At 49.5% G+C, this 14,845-nt stretch overlaps 1 protein-coding gene across 5 annotated transcripts; it reads right to left on the bottom strand.

The window, feature by feature from the left end:
* Positions 1–4,104: 4,104 nt before the first annotated feature.
* SULT2B1 (sulfotransferase family 2B member 1) lies at positions 4,105–10,676 on the bottom strand. 5 transcript variants are annotated; one of them, XM_054183592.1, is made up of 7 exons: positions 10,545–10,676; positions 9,762–9,942; positions 9,252–9,460; positions 8,756–8,882; positions 8,148–8,242; positions 7,880–8,060; positions 4,105–4,739 (listed from the first exon to the last, which is right to left on the bottom strand). In XM_054183592.1, the coding sequence occupies exons 2-7, from the start codon at positions 9,895–9,897 to the stop codon at positions 4,714–4,716; spliced, it is 774 nt and encodes a 257-aa protein (XP_054039567.1). In that variant the 5' UTR covers positions 9,898–9,942; positions 10,545–10,676; the 3' UTR covers positions 4,105–4,713. The 5 variants fall into 5 exon arrangements, with proteins under 5 accessions (XP_054039567.1, XP_054039564.1, XP_054039565.1 ...); XM_054183589.1 differs by lacking the exon at positions 4,105–4,739 and adding an exon at positions 4,888–7,454 and having other exon boundaries at positions 10,532–10,676; XM_054183590.1 differs by lacking the exon at positions 4,105–4,739 and adding an exon at positions 4,888–7,454 and having other exon boundaries at positions 9,762–9,902; positions 10,532–10,676.
* Between the last annotated feature and the right edge of the window lie 4,169 nt (positions 10,677–14,845).

The following is a 14,845-nucleotide window of genomic DNA, read 5'->3' as shown; positions in this document are numbered from 1 at the left end:
TGTGCCATGAGCATCACGTAAGCCATGGGATTGTGAAACTGGGCTGTTTTGGGAAGCTGCTAAGCAAACAAGTCCTCTCTGGACAGCTGTTTCTGGACTATCAGTGACATAGGTGGTGGGAGACAGGGTTTTGCAAGTTGTCTTGCAGGACTGGCTTCATAAACATGGCATCAGTGCTCAGGTTTATCTGGGAAAATGGGTAGGATCCGATGACGCTGACGCAGCAGGAGAGGATTTAAGAAACCTTTTCCCACTGCTGAAAACAGCATCTTCCAAAAGTGGAAGTTTCTTCCCATTTTTCTCCTGAGTTTGTCCCAAGAGATGGGAAGGCTTTGCAAATTTTGTTGGTTTGTGTGTGTGTGTTCACAACCCAGTTAACTTTTTGGTTGGTGTGAGACCTCCTCCCAGTCTTGACAAAGCCAGATGTGAAAGTGGCAGGATACTCTGTCCCTGGATGGGACAGACAGGCTCCAAGGTCCCCTGTGAGGCTGAATCACCCAGACAGTCGCACAGCTGAGCAGGGATATGATGCTGCTGTCATGGTTGGGCTCTACCTCGTGGCAGCTTCTCTATCCGGAAAATGCATTTAGATACCTTGTACGCTCAGCAGAGGTCATCAAGCACTCCTAGGAGGCAGCTGCAGCCAGGTGTCACACTCAGACACACGTACTGGAGATGTCTAAGGGGGAAGATGCCCCAGGCCTGGCGGAGAAGGTGGATATCCTGAAGGGAAGGTGATGTGTTGCTGGGAGAATTGCTATGCAACCTCCACTGCACCACAAAATCCTCGACCCCCTCTTTTCAGTTGCATTAGCTATCTGGGCAAGGTTGGCCCACAGGACCATTGCTCAGCATCACCTGTAGAAACAGAGGTGGGTGCGAACGAGCTCAGTTGAACACACAAAAAATAGGTTTTACCACTGAAGGCACACATCTTGATGATGCAAGGAATATCTTTCGTCCCAGGGAGTGTGCGTTGGTCAGACAAGAGTTTGTGCAGCTCTGAGTTACTCCGCTCTTTAGAGCCAGGGACTACTTGTAACCCCTCCTTTGTCTTCCCCATGCCAAGGAAGAGTGTGAAGATAGCCTCTGGAGATGAGAGACAAGGAGAGAACATCCCTGGCAGAAAAGGAGGGTAGGAGTGGGTGACAAGGCGCAGGGAAGGTGAGTGAAGGTAGGGGTAGCAGCTCTTCTTTGCAACACCTGATCCGGCAGATGAAGAAAAAGAGGCTTGAATAAGAACACATCTCAGGCTACAGAGGACCATGGCTTTCTCAAAGACATGCATCTGTCCAAGCTTAAGTCAGGCCCGTATTAAATTCAGTATCAAAACTTTGTGTGGTGGAGGAAAGCATTGCATCCAACCGAGAGCAGATGAATCATAGAATCATAGAATACTTGGGGTTGGAAGGGACCGTTAAAGGTTATCTAGTCCAACCCCTCCTGCAATGAGCAGGGACATCTTCAACTAGATCAGGTTGCTCAGAGTCCCGCCCAACCTCATCTTGAAGGTTTCCAGGGATGGGACGTCGATCACATTGCTGTTCCAGTGTTTCACCACACGCATTCTAAAAAAGTTCTTCCTTATAGCTAGTCTGAACCTACCCTCTTTCAGTTTAAAACCAGAACCCTTTGTCCTGTCTCAACAGGCCCTACTAAAAAGTTTGTCCCCATCTTTCTTATAAGCCCCCTTTAGGTACTGGAAGGCCACAAGAAGGCCTCCCAGGAGCCTTCTCTTCTCCAGGCTGAACAACCCCAGCTCTTGCAGCCTGTCTTCACAGAAGAGAATACGGACGAGCTCCCCATATTAGCATTTGAAGACCATTCTCATCTGGTTGCTTAGTTTTCAGTTTTGCTCACCGAGGACATTTTCAATCTCTCCATCTCTGTCCTGTTTTCTCTGCTTAGATAGCTGTTAGTGCCTCCCTTCTGGCCAGTCTCCAGCAGGCCAACAGCTGGCCAATGCCCTTCTTGAAAGGTGATGCACACACTCAGCCACTGCTGTGCAGCAGAAACCTCAGCACTCCTGGGAAAAGAAGACGGGGATGGGGGCATCTTGTATGCAGGGGGACCCCCTGTTCCAGAAGTCTCAGGTGAGGGCTGCTTTTTTCGAAATACCTGTAGGTTGTTGAGCCACAGCCTGTTGTACTTTGATGCTGATCCTCAGGTTCTTCCTGCTTGTGGGGAGTCTGGCCAGTAACCCCTGGTTTGTATTTGTACAGTCGATTATTCACTTGATAGTTAATCCCAACAAACCTGTGGTCATTGACAACACTTGGCATGTTATCTTCTAGGTGGCTACAAATAGAAGTATTGACTTTGTGCTCAATGTTTTTCCAGGAACTGAATTTAGACTGAATCTTCTAAAATTCACTGGAGTCCTTTCCTTGCCCCCTCCCTCATTCTCTCTTCATTCCTCTCTTCCTTCCACTTTTCCTCCCTTCCTTCCTTCCTTCCTTGCTTCCTTGCTTGCTTGCTTCCTTCCCTCCTTTATTCTTCTCTTCCTCTCTTTCTTTCTCTCTCCCTCTGTCATTCAGTTATTCATTCATTAAGATCCAAGTGGATCAGGGTGCAATTTTGACCACGTAAGGAGGCTTGGAGCAATGGACTGTGCATGAGGGCTCTTGCATGGAATGCTATCCCTTGTACTATATGACACTCCTTGACATCCACTGTGGCATATTAGACAAATGCGCCCTTTCCTGTGTGTCTGCAGTGTGCCTACATCTGATTAGCAGACATTCCTTTTATAATTACTGATGATTTAATTGATACACGTAGTTCAAAGTAGTATTTTGGCTTCTGCAAGACATTGAGCATGGCCCAGCCCTTTGTCAAAAAGTCCTGTGCCAGGGTCCTTGGGGCGCTGACAGCTCTCCATGTCCATTCCCACATCCCACTCTCCTTTAACCTTGGCTTTTTCACTTCCCATACTTTGGGTTGGGGGAGGAGCAGGGGCTGTTGTGCCAAGGCTCCATGGCATTTGCTCTTGCAAAGCCTTGTTGAGGCATTGACCCAGACCTCAAATTTTAGCAGGATTATTTGCGGGGAGAGACTGTTGTGCTGGGTGTAGAATGAGCCACATACATCTTGAAGGCAAACATTTCAGTAGGACAATCAGACATCTGGAGCGTATCATGTGACTGGGGTCATTTGATTGTACTTTATAGAAGAAGAAACAATTTTGACTGTGGTTTTGGGGGGCACCTTGTGGTCATTGGGTAGAATGTGTTGGCCACGAGTAGGTGTGCAATAAAGGTGGCCCAGTCTCCACTGGGAACAGGGCTAGAAGGTTTCCTCTATGTCAGGTCATTTTCTGGCTGAAGATGACCCCTTGCTCAATCCCTTCGTGTCTCTGGCTGCCTCTATCAGGAAGTGAAGCTGTCATTAATTACAAGCAGTAATTACTTTGGCAGCTGAAGGAGCTGGGCTTCCCCGCGAGCTCTGTTGAACACAAACCACAGAGCCATCTCTTGGCCAAGGTCCACAAAGGTCCTTCCCCTTCTTTGATTCCCCGAAGCCACTTTGTGGGCATAATAATCTAAATCTCGCAGAAATCTGATTACCTGTAATGCTTTTGGCTGCGGTCCCCAGGGAGATGCCATCCTGCACTACACCTCCCTCCACACTAGGACAACACTGTGCTTCTAAATCCCACTGCGTCTTGCACAACTGGCTCTGCTTCTCTCAAACCCACCACCTGGTTTAGACTCTATTAGGCTGGATCAAGAGAAGTGCAATGGGACGCTGTTTTGTCTGCACACCCTTTCCTAAACTCTTGTACAGCACCCCTGGCCCTGGAGCTGGCCGTGCATGTCACTCTTGGACATGTCCTGTGCAATTGAAGAGTTCCCGTTCTTGGCTTGGAAAGTGGAGGGGATATTCTAGTGGCATTAGTAGCCATACCAGTGGGTATTTGTGTTTTGCAGGGTGGAGTCGGGGTTTATTTTTGTAGCATTGTGATTAGAGGAAGCTTTGCTCATCGTCTACCTTTTTTTTTAAAAGTATTCATCATGAAAGGAGAGAACACTTCTTTCTTATTTTTATAAAAAATAAAGACCCCCAGGCACTTGACCATAGGGGGATTTTGCACCATTCGTTTTTATTGTCCAGGCTACCCTATCTGCTATTTTTTTCTTTCATTGAATCTGTAAGGAGCTGCTCTGACAAATGCTCTTCCTACAGATCCATGATCTCTTCTGCTTGTTCTGGTGGTCTGGGCTCCCTTGCCCCCACCTGGGAGTGCTGTCAAGGCTGCCCAAGATCTCTTCTGCCTCTGCTCTAAACCCCTCCAGCTAGACAAGATCCCAGCGTGTCCCTCCATGCACAGCTACTTGTGGCACAGCTCAGGGTGACTGAAACATTCAGAAACTTCACCCCTTCCCATTTTAGCCACCCCTCCTGGCTCCTTGGGAATCCCAAACTTTCAGGGCAGGTGTTGCTTTTCCTCAACTCTTCTGTCTTGGATTGCCGCTTGTCCTTTTGCTTCTCAGCTTTTCAGCCCAACTTGAGGTGGCTGCTCAGCCTTGGCTTAGCCTGCTTTTCTCTTGCTGAGGTCACCCTGACCTTTCACCAAAATACTTTATTGTTTGTATACATTCAGCGTCTTTGTGGCTTTTGCTGATTTAATGCATGGCCTTATGGCCACAGGCCGACAGGGATGTTTGTCAGTGGCAGCCAGGCTCAGCCTGCTCTCACGGGCTCACCCAAGTGCTAGGGCTCTGTAACAAGCTCAGCATCTACAGAATGGAGGTTGAAAACATATCTTTATAATAATATTTATGAATAGAATTAATAATGTCTTTTTAATGTCTTTATTAACGACCTGGACAAGGAGATCAAGTGCACCCTCAGCAAGTTTGCAGATGACATCAAGGTGAGTGGGAGCATTGACCTGCTTGAGGGTAGGAAGGGACTACAGAGGGATCTGGACAGGCTGGATTGATGGGCTGAGGCCAGTGGTCTGAGGTTCAACAAGGCCAAGTGCCAGGTCCTGCACTTGGGTCACAACAACCCCATGCAGCACTACAGGCTTGGGGGAGAGTGGCTGGAGAGCTGCCTGGCAGAAAAGGACCTGGGGGTGTTGGTCGACAGCCAGCTGAACAGGAGCCAGCAGTTGCCCAGGCCTGGCCTGTATCAAGAATACTGTGGCCAGCAGGACTAGGGAAGTGATCGTCCTCCTGTACTCCGCACTGGTGAAGACGCACCTTGAGTACCGTGTCCAGTTTTGGGCACCGCACTGCAACAAAGACATTGAGATTCTGGGGCACGTCCAGAGAAGGCCAACGAAGCTGGTGAGAGGTCTGGAGAACAAGTAGAAGGGTCTGGAGAGCATCTGAGGAGTGACTGAGGGAAGTGGGGTTGTTTAGCCTGGAGAGAAGGAGGCTGAGGGGAGACCTTCTCGCTCTCTACAACTCCCTGAAAGGAGGGTGTAGCCAGGTGGGAGTCGGTCTCTTCTCCCAAGCAACAGGAGATAGGACAAGAGGAAACGGCCTCAAGTGGTGCCATAGGATGGATATTAGGAAAAATTTCTGCACCAAAAGGGTTACCAAACATTGGAACAGGCTGCCCAGGGAAGTGGTGGAGTCACCATCCCTGGAGGTGTTTAAAAGACATGTAGACGTGGTGCTGAGGGACATGGTTTAGTGGTAACATGGCAGTACTGGGTTAGTGATTTGACTGGATGATCTTAAGGGTCTCTTGCAACCAAAATGATTCTATGATCTGCCATGTCTATTTATTTCACCCAGCTGTGATAGTTGCACACTCCAGCCTTGTAGATCAAGTAGATAAGGGTCTTTCATTTGGTAGTAAAAGGTTATCGGCTTTGTGTTAATACACCAATGTAAGGCACAGGATTTGCCTTGATACGAACAGATTTTAGCTTTGTTTAGCTGTGACAGTGATTGGCTAATGCTCACTTAACTTTTCTCTAGTGGTATTCATGCAACTAAGCTATATACAAATAGGAAAGGCATTTAAAAACAAACAAACAAACAAACAAAACAACAAAAAAAATGCCAACCAGACACTAAATTAAGAAATATTAGCACTGTATGTTCATTGGGGCTGAGGGGCTGCTGTGCAATTTATTGGTGCTGAACATGTACGTGTGTTGTGAACCTCGCTGTTGTTTCTGAGGAAGACTGAAGGTGAAGAGACAGTGAGAAATTCCCGTTCTTGGGAATTCCCATTCTTGGCTCGGAAAGTGGAGGGGATATTTTGCCATTCTGCTGTTCAACCCATCCCATGCAAGGGACGGAGCGGACTTCCACATTTCCGGGGTCTGGTAGCCAGCCAGCCCTGCTTTTGCTCACACTTTTTATTGTTACTACTACTACTATTATTATTATTATTATCTCATCATTTGTGTTAACACTGGCAGCACACCTGCCTTCTAGTGGTCCTCCCCATTTTCCCTGCTGCTCTCCTGCTTGATGAGCAGCCCCAGGAGAACATTTTGGCTAATTGCAGCTCCCAAACAAGGTGCCACAGCCAGTGGATGTGACAGGCAGTACATGTTTCAGCTGTGTGCTCTCAGGCGTATGTTACTCCCCTTTGCCTGAAGAAGAGGGATGTGTTGGCGCACAGGGAGGTGAGTCCTATGATGGGAGACCCTAGAGACTGCCTCAGAGGAAAAAGGGTTGAGGGATGGGACAGAGAGGAGAGGCACAACCCAGGAGAAAAAGATCTCCCAAGGAAAAAGAGTGTAAAAGGGCAGCATAAAATGCTGGACCATGTCCAGAAAAGGGGAAAAAAGTTGGTGAAGGGTCTAGAGCACAAGTCTTATGAGGAGCAGCTGAGGGAGACGGGGGTGTTCAGCCTGGAGAAAAGGAGGCTGAGGGGAGACCTCATCACTCTCTACAGCTCCCTGAAAGGAGGGTGTAGCGAGGGGAGATCCGTCTCTTCTCCCAAGGAACAAGCGATAGCACAAGAGGAAATGGCCTCAAGTTGCACCAGGGGAGGTTTAGGATGGATACTAGGAAAAATTTGTTCACCGAAAAGGTTATCAAGCATTGGAACAGGCTGCCCAGGGAAGTGGTGGAGTCACCATCCCTGGAGGTGTTTAAAAGACAGGTAGATGTAGTGCTGAGGGACATGGTTTGGGGTGGACTTGGCAGTGTTGGGTTAACAGTTGGACTTGATAATCTGAAGGGTCTTTTCCAACCTAAATGATTCTCTGATACTATGATTCCATGAAATTAATTGCTTGCATGCTGAGGTTCAGTACCATCTGCAGCCCTGGGCACAGCCCCCTCTGTCGAACAGCAGCCAGTTACCCCAGTTGTCAGTGGCTGGTTTATACCCAGTGCTCACCTGGCTTCAGAGGGACGAATTCTAATGCCTGTCCCAAGGAAAAGTCATGTTCAGCCCCTGCATCCTGTCCTGGTAGATCCTGTCGAAGGTCTCACTCTGCGCCACTGTGAAGTGGTTCTCCCAGTCCCCACAGATGCCTGAGGAAGAAATGTTTCAGGCTCAGAGCCCTACCCACCACATAGCTCACTCTCTGCTCTGTAGGCACAAGGGGAGAGGCTCAGCTCCTAGGTCCAGCTACCACCCCAAGGAGGTTGTCCGCAATGAGAGACCATGCCCATCCCAGGAAACATTCAAGGTCAGGTTGGATGGGGCCCTGAGCAACCTGATCCAGTTAAGGATGTTCCTGCTTATTGCAGAGGGGTTGGACTAGATGACCTTTATTGTCCCTTCCAACCCAAGTCATTCTATGTTTCTATCCTACGATTCTACGGACCCCATTCTTCAGACTCAAGTGCACCGTGATGCAGCTCGCCAAGACACCCTTGCTTTGGCTGTCCTCATTGGGGAGGACACCTGACGAGAGGTCTCCCTGAGGTGTTGTGATGGGATCCCTCTTGCTCACCCTTCCTCAGGAACTGGCCCTTCGTCTGGTCCATGATGTCTGCTGGGAGCAGGATGGAGCTGCACATTGGGTTCTCCCGCATAGCCGTGAAAGACGCATTTTGCACCACTGAGGAGATGGCTTCATCATCCAAATCCTGACCCAGGAACCGGCAGAGACGTCTCACGCTGCCACACAGGTCCTAGAGGGACAGACAGAGCCTGTTACCACCAAGTGGCTTGTGACACACCAGCACGTTTGGAGCTGTGGGGTCTGCCCAGGTGTCTACCTGCTTCAGCTCTTCATAGGTGATGAAGAAGAAATTCTCCATGTCCTTCATCTCCATCCAGCCTCGGACATGTTCAAACCAGGAGCCATGAGGCACTGATGGGAGGCAAAAGGCAGTTAGGTCAGGACAGGGCAGGGGATGTGCAAAGCTGAGGAGGGTTCACACAAGCTTGGGGGGAGGGCAGCCACGATGCAGGTCAGAGCAACGGTGTCCAGGGAGCAGGTGGGACTGGGAGGTTCAACTGCAATTGCAGCTGAGTAATGGGTTCTTCTCCAGCCATCTCTATGGTGGGAAGAGGTTGAGGACAGAGGTGTGCAAGGCTCATGGCAGGGCTTTATAGGGTTTCTTGGACAAGACTTCCTGAAGACATCTGAACTCTGCAGGAGAAGGCAGGGAAATCCACTTTCCATCTCCTTCAAAGTACAACAGGGCTTTGTGGACCTGTCTATCCAGAAGTTTGCTTTCCTCCTGAGGCATTCACCCCCGTCCTGTGGGAAGCTTGCCTTCACAGCCATCACCAGTGGACACTAGCAAAAGACCTTTGAGCCAGAGGCAATGGAAAACACCACCCACCCCTGTGCCCTGAATAAGCCCCAAACCACACTCACGATCTCCATTCAGAAAGTCCCTCAAGAACTGCTCAAAGGATGTAGGATCCTCATAGCTGTTGCACATCTTGGAGAAGTAGTAGTAGGAGACGACAACATCTCGAGGATCCCGTAGGGTGTAAATAACCTGGGGTAGTGCCAACAGGAGTGATAAGCTCCCGGTAGTGGAAGAGGAGTTGCAGGCCCTAGCACTAGGGTAGATCTGAAGATGGAGAGGTCTGCCACACAAGGATAAATTGTGCTAGTCATGCAGACCTTGGGAAAGGATCTCCATGAACACACAAGTCCCCTAGAGCCATCTTAAAAATATCCAAGAGAAGCAGGATGTGAGTCATTTCTGAATATTTCCATCTTGAGGGCATGGACGACGCTCACTACTCTCCTCGGCCAACACCAAGGTTCTCACCCAACACCCCTCTCTCCAAGGTTCCCCAGATCCTGGGCAATAGTCTTCCCAGGTGTTCCCCCTGAAGCTCTGCATGGATGCCCATCCCACCTTGGCACTGGAAAGGGAGAAGGACTTGGGGAAGATGTGCCTGGGGAGATGGCAGGTCAGCAGGCGAGGTGAGGGGTAGCTGAGAGCTGACTCCAGACCCAGACGGGTTGAGAACCAGGGCATGCGGTCAGAATTGAGGACGGCTCGGTTCCAGCTGGGGCAGCCGTGGCTGCGAATGAGGCTCAAGATCTCGGTCATCCACACAGTGCCTGCCAGGGAAAGCAGAGATGCAGGGCAGGGGACCTTGTCTGGGGGATCAGGATGGGAGGACCTCACTGTGCCATGGGTCCATGGTCAGCAGCACCCTCAGCGCTGAGTCTGTGCCCCCGCCAAGTGATGGTACTGCCCTGCCCATGCACAACCACTGCAGCAAACACCACCCCAAACATTCCTGCTCCCCACCACAAGAGAAGATTAATCTTCTGAATAACATCTGGAGATGTTTCCAAAGTCCTCGTCCTTCTCCTGCCCCTCTCCACCCTTGGCCAGCCCTGCTGTCACCCGTCATACCAGACTTGGGGTAGGTGACGTTGAAGATGTCATCGTCCCGCACCAGGAATTCATTGTGGGCGAAACTCAAGCTGTGCTCGGAGTTGTAGGCAGGTGGGAACTTAATGCCTTCATATGTCACGTAGTGGACCGGCATCGCGCCTGGGTGGGGATGGGGACAGGGTATTGCAGCTCTGCACCACTGCGATGCGGAAGCAGAGAGACAGGATCAGGGTGCTGACTCCAAGCCAAGAAACTTTTTCCCCGCCATAGCAGCTCCCAGAGAGGAGCCCAGCCATCCCATATCCCCAGTATCAGGAGGTGTTGGGGATATGAGATGTGCATTACGGGATAGCCCAGCTGGGCACTCTGCAGTTCTTCCTCATGGAGACCCCACCTCAGCAGCGGGTTGTACGGATGGGGGACTCCTGGCTCATAGGGCCTTTAAGGAGCTTTAGGGCTAAGTTTACATTTACAAGGACATGTAGTGGTAGGACGAGGGTTAATGGTTTCAAACTGAAAGAGGGAAGATATAGATTAGATTTCAGGAAGAAATTTTTCACTATGAGGGTGGTAAGCCCCTGGCCCGGGTTGCCCAGAGAAGCTGTGGCTGCCCCATGGCTGGAGGTGTTCAACACCAGGCTGGATGGGGCTTGGAGCAACCTGGTTTGGTGGGAGGTGTCTCTGCCCATGGCAGGGGGGTTGGAACTGAATGATCTTTAAGGTCCCTTCCAACCTAAACCAGTCCATGATTCTAAGTTCCTCCTGATGGACCAACCTCCCATCTTTACCTGACGTGTTTACCTGCCCTCACGGCTTGGAGGTGTGTCAAGCAGTCATCGTTGCAGAATTTCTGGCCAGACAGGGGGAGAGGAGGTAGAACTTCCCCGTCTGGTACCCAAAATCCAGCTTTGCTCTGCTCCAGGAGCTACAGGTCCTCAGAGGCGCCAGGAACTGGAGGGAGAATAAAAAGGGGAGGGAAAAGTTTTCTGCCCTTGTTGCCACCATTCTGGAGCAATGATTAACAAGATCCAAAGTCCAGAGGATCCAGAGGACATCCCTCTCCCGGGAATGGGGTGGGTGGGCTGGGGTGTGGGTAGCGCACCACTGCAGGTCCTTTTGGGAGTGGGGTGGGAAGCTGGTGTCCCGTGTCCTCTGCCCTGAACCCCAAGAACCCCACTTTTCTCCCATGTCCCTTTGAATTCCCACCCAACCCTCTCCCTTTTCCTCCAAACACACAAACGATTTCCCCAAGCCGAAGATCATTTCCCAGTAAATTTCCCAGTAAATCCCAGTAAATTTCACAAATCCATTAAAAATGGATTATTAAAATGGCTGATTAAAAAAAAAAAAACAAAAAACAAACAACAAAACCAACACAAGAGTCCCTGCAGGAAAGGCAGAGACGCTGCTACAGCTATAAGGGATGGGGCAGATCTTTTTCATTCAAAACCTTCACAATCGTGCTACAGGGAGAGGAAGAGGAGAAGTTCTTCCTCCACTGCAGCACTAGGCGGCCTGCTGCAGATCCAAGGAAAGGGACCTTTAGTGCCATAAATTAGAAACAACCAATGCTTCCTGTAAATAAGGGCAGCCACGCAGTCGTCTGCAAAATTCCAAGTATTTTCCACGTGTTCCCCTAGGAACGCAGCAATTATTACACTTTCTCACCAAAGGACTGCTGTGTTGGAAATTTTATGTAATATGCCAATAAAAAGACGGACAAACGACCGCATGGGGTGTGCACAGAGTGTTTGAGACAGTAATCATTGGCATTGAGTGCATAGGACAGTTGTTTTTTCTTAAAACAACCAATTAAAGCAACAATTTCGCTTTCGGTTCTGCTTTGTTTTCCAAGCAAACAGGAGAGAAAATGGGATTACGAAATGTTTAAACACTTCAAAGAGGAATGTTAACCCACCCTCGGAGAGCAGGTCAACAGTGGAAGTGGGAAATTAAATTAACCCATCACCTTCCCTGCTTCCAGTTAAGAAATAAGTTAAGCAAAACTAAAAACTACAGGGAAAACCGGAAATTATTACCAAATTATTTTTTTTTCTTTGCAATCCGAGTGGGTATCTTTTGCAGAACAGGCCTAAAAGAAATCCACCTGGTGTTTTATAATCAACACTTAATAGATCCTGTAGGCTTGCCAACCTCCAAAAAGTAAGTATACTAGCCTAAATAATTATTAAATATTAGATAACAAATACGTTTGTAAACACCTTGGCAGAGATGAATTGTTAGTTAAAGAATGGCATCATCTCTATTTTAGAAATACAGATTTCATCATATTAAAAGGCATTAAAACATTTAAAGCAGTGTTTGGTTAGTTAAGATACAAAGAAGCCCAGAAATGAATATATTGTTTTAGATTTTTTAAATTTTCTTATTAAAAAAAAAATATCCATGCTACTGGGGAAAAAATAAAAAAAAAAAAAGGAAGAAAAAAAAGGATTTTAAACTGCAGCCAGGGCATTCAAGTTAAACTTTAAGGAAAAGCCTGTAATTATAAAGATTGTCAAGTATTAAAAATATTAACATGCAACAATTCCGAATCAAACTTGTCATGTCAGAATTCATAGAATCATAGTGGTTTGGGTTGGAAGGGACCTTAAAGCCCACCCAGTGGCACCCCCTGCCCTGGGCAGGGACACCTCCCACCAGCCCAGGTTGCTCCAAGCCCCGTCCAACCTGCCCTTGAACCCCTCCAGGGATGGGGCAGCCACAGCTTCTCTGGGCAACCTGGGCCAGGGGCTCACCGCCCTCACAGCAAACAATTTCTTCACGAGATCTCACCTAAATCTCCCTTCTTTCAGTTTGAAACCGTTACCCCATGCCCTATCATTACACTCCCTGATCAGAGTCCCTCCCCACCTCTCCTGTAGCCCCCTTTGGGTACTGGAAGGGGCTCTAAGGTCTCCCTGGAGCCTTCTCTTCTCCAGGCTGAAAAGCTCCAACTGTCTCAGCCTGTCCTCACAGCAGAGGGGCTCCAGCCCTCTGATCATCTTCATGGGCTCCGCTGGACCCGCTCCAACAGGTCCATGTCCTTCTTGTGCTGAGGGCTCCAGAGCTGGACGAAGTACTCCAGGTGGGGTCTCACAGAGCGGAGCAGAAGGACAGAATCCCCCCTCTCGCCCTGCTGCCCACGCCGCTGGGAGTGCAGCCCAGGCTGCGGGGGGTTTCTGGGCTGCCAGTGCACGTTGCTGGCTCATGTTGAGCTTCTTGTCCACCAGCACCCCCAAGTCCTTCTCCTCAGGGACACTCTCCATCCATTCTCTGCCCAATCTGGATTTGTGCCTGGGATTGCCATGACCCAGGTGCAGGACCTTGCACTTGGCCTGGTTGAACTTCATGAGGTTGGCACGGCTCTACCTCTCCTGCTTCTCCAGGTCCCTCTGGGTGGCATCCCTTCTCTCCAGCGTGTCGACCGCGCCATACAGCTTGGTGTCGTCAGCAACCAAGGGTGCACTCGATCCCAACATCCATGTCACCAACAAAGATGTTGAACAGCACGGGTCCCAGTAACAACCCTTGAGGAAGGCGACTGGTCAAGAAGACCCAGAGCTTGATCGATCCTCAAACAAACCACCTTTTGCCATCTCTATCTTCAATTAGCCATTCTATTCCTGCCCGGAATGTCTAAACAGCGTGTTTCCATCCAGGCAAGGTCTGAAAAAACACCATTGCAAAACTGATATTTATATTTTTGCTGCTTTATTTATTTATTTTGACTTTTCCACCCAAGCAGGGACAATGTCCCATTGGAGCTGCAGCAGCAGGGGAACTGCCCAGGCTCCTGGAAAGCCTGAGATTTTCCATTTCTGCTCCACTTCAGCACAAATGGGTTGTCTTTAATTAGAATTCACTCCTTGATTACTGCTTTAATTAAAGTGATAGCTTTAATTAATTAACTAATTTTAATTAATTCTAAATTGCCGCGGATTCCGGCTTGGGTAAGTTTGGGATTTCTTTTTAAAACCTTAGTGCTGAAGAAATTAATTTATTCTATTCCTACCTCATCACTGTGTTTTAAAAGGCTAGCATGCATTTGTTCATTCTTAGCTTTTAAATGTTGAGTAATTGCTATTAATCTCACCTCTGCGCCTGGCAAGATCATGGAGCTGATCCTCCTGGAATCTCTGCTAAGGCACATGGAAAACAAGGAGGTGACTGGTGACAGCCAACATGGCTTCACCAAAGGCAAATTGTGCCTGAGAAATTTGGTGGCCTTCTATGTTGTTGCCACAGCCTTGGTAGATAAGGGGAGAGCAACCGACGTCATCTACCTGGACTTATGTAAAGTGTTCGACACTGTCGCGCATGACATCCTGGTCTCTAAACTGGAAAAGCATGAATTTGATGGATGGACCACTTGGAGGATAAGGAACTGGCTAGATGGCCACACTCAAAGGGCTGCGGTCAACAGCTCAATGTCCACGTGGAAACCAGTGATGAGTGGTGTTCCTCAGGGGTCAGTACTGGGACTGGTGCTGTTTAACATCTTTGTAGATGACGTGAGCAGTGGGATTGAGTGCACCCTCAGCAAGTTTGCTGACAACACCAAGCTGTGTGGCGCGGTCGACAGGCCATCCAGAGGGACCTGGAGAGGTTGGAGAGGTGGGACCGTGCCAACCTCATGAAGTTCAACCAGGCCAAGTGCAAGGTCCTGCACCTGGGTCATGGCAATCCCAGGCACAAATCCAGGCTGGGTGGAGAATGGATGGAGAGCAGCCCTGGACTTGGGGGTGCTGGTGGACGAGAAGCTCAACATGAGCCGGCAACATGCGCTGGCAGCCCAGAAACCCCCTGCAGCCTGAGCTGCACTCCCAGCGGCGTGGGCAGCAGGGCGAGGGGGGGATTCTGCCCCTCTGCTCCGCTTGGGAAAGACCCCCCATGCAGCGTTGCCTCCAGCTCTGGGGCACCAACAGCAGAAGGACACGGAGTTGTTGGAGCGGGGCTGGAGAAGGCCCCGGAGATGCTGGGAGGGCTGGAGCCCCTCTGCTGTGGGGACAGGCTGAGAGAGCTGGGGGTGTTCAGCCTGGAGAAGAGAAGGCTCTGGGGAGACCTTCCAGCGCCTTCCAGTCCCTCAAGGGGCTCCAGGA

Source organism: Rissa tridactyla, chromosome 26 (assembly GCF_028500815.1).
Source record: "Rissa tridactyla isolate bRisTri1 chromosome 26, bRisTri1.patW.cur.20221130, whole genome shotgun sequence".
Classification (NCBI taxonomy): Eukaryota; Metazoa; Chordata; class Aves; order Charadriiformes; family Laridae; genus Rissa; species Rissa tridactyla.
The sequence above is the reverse complement of the archived record's forward strand: the minus strand, read 5'-3'. Positions and strand labels throughout refer to the sequence as shown.

Bases quoted from the DNA above. Each gene is read 5' to 3' on its own strand.
- SULT2B1 (XM_054183589.1), bottom strand. From the start codon at position 9,897: ATGCCGGTCCACTACGTGACATATGAAGGCATTAAGTTCCCACCTGCC. The intron at 8,061-8,147 runs GTAGACACCTGG...CTGTCCCTCTAG, and splicing joins CCTATGAAGAGCTGAAGCAG to GACCTGTGTGGCAGCGTGAG. The intron at 7,455-7,879 runs GTGAGCAAGAGG...TTTCTTCCTCAG, and splicing joins GGGCCAGTTCCTGAGGAAGG to GCATCTGTGGGGACTGGGAG.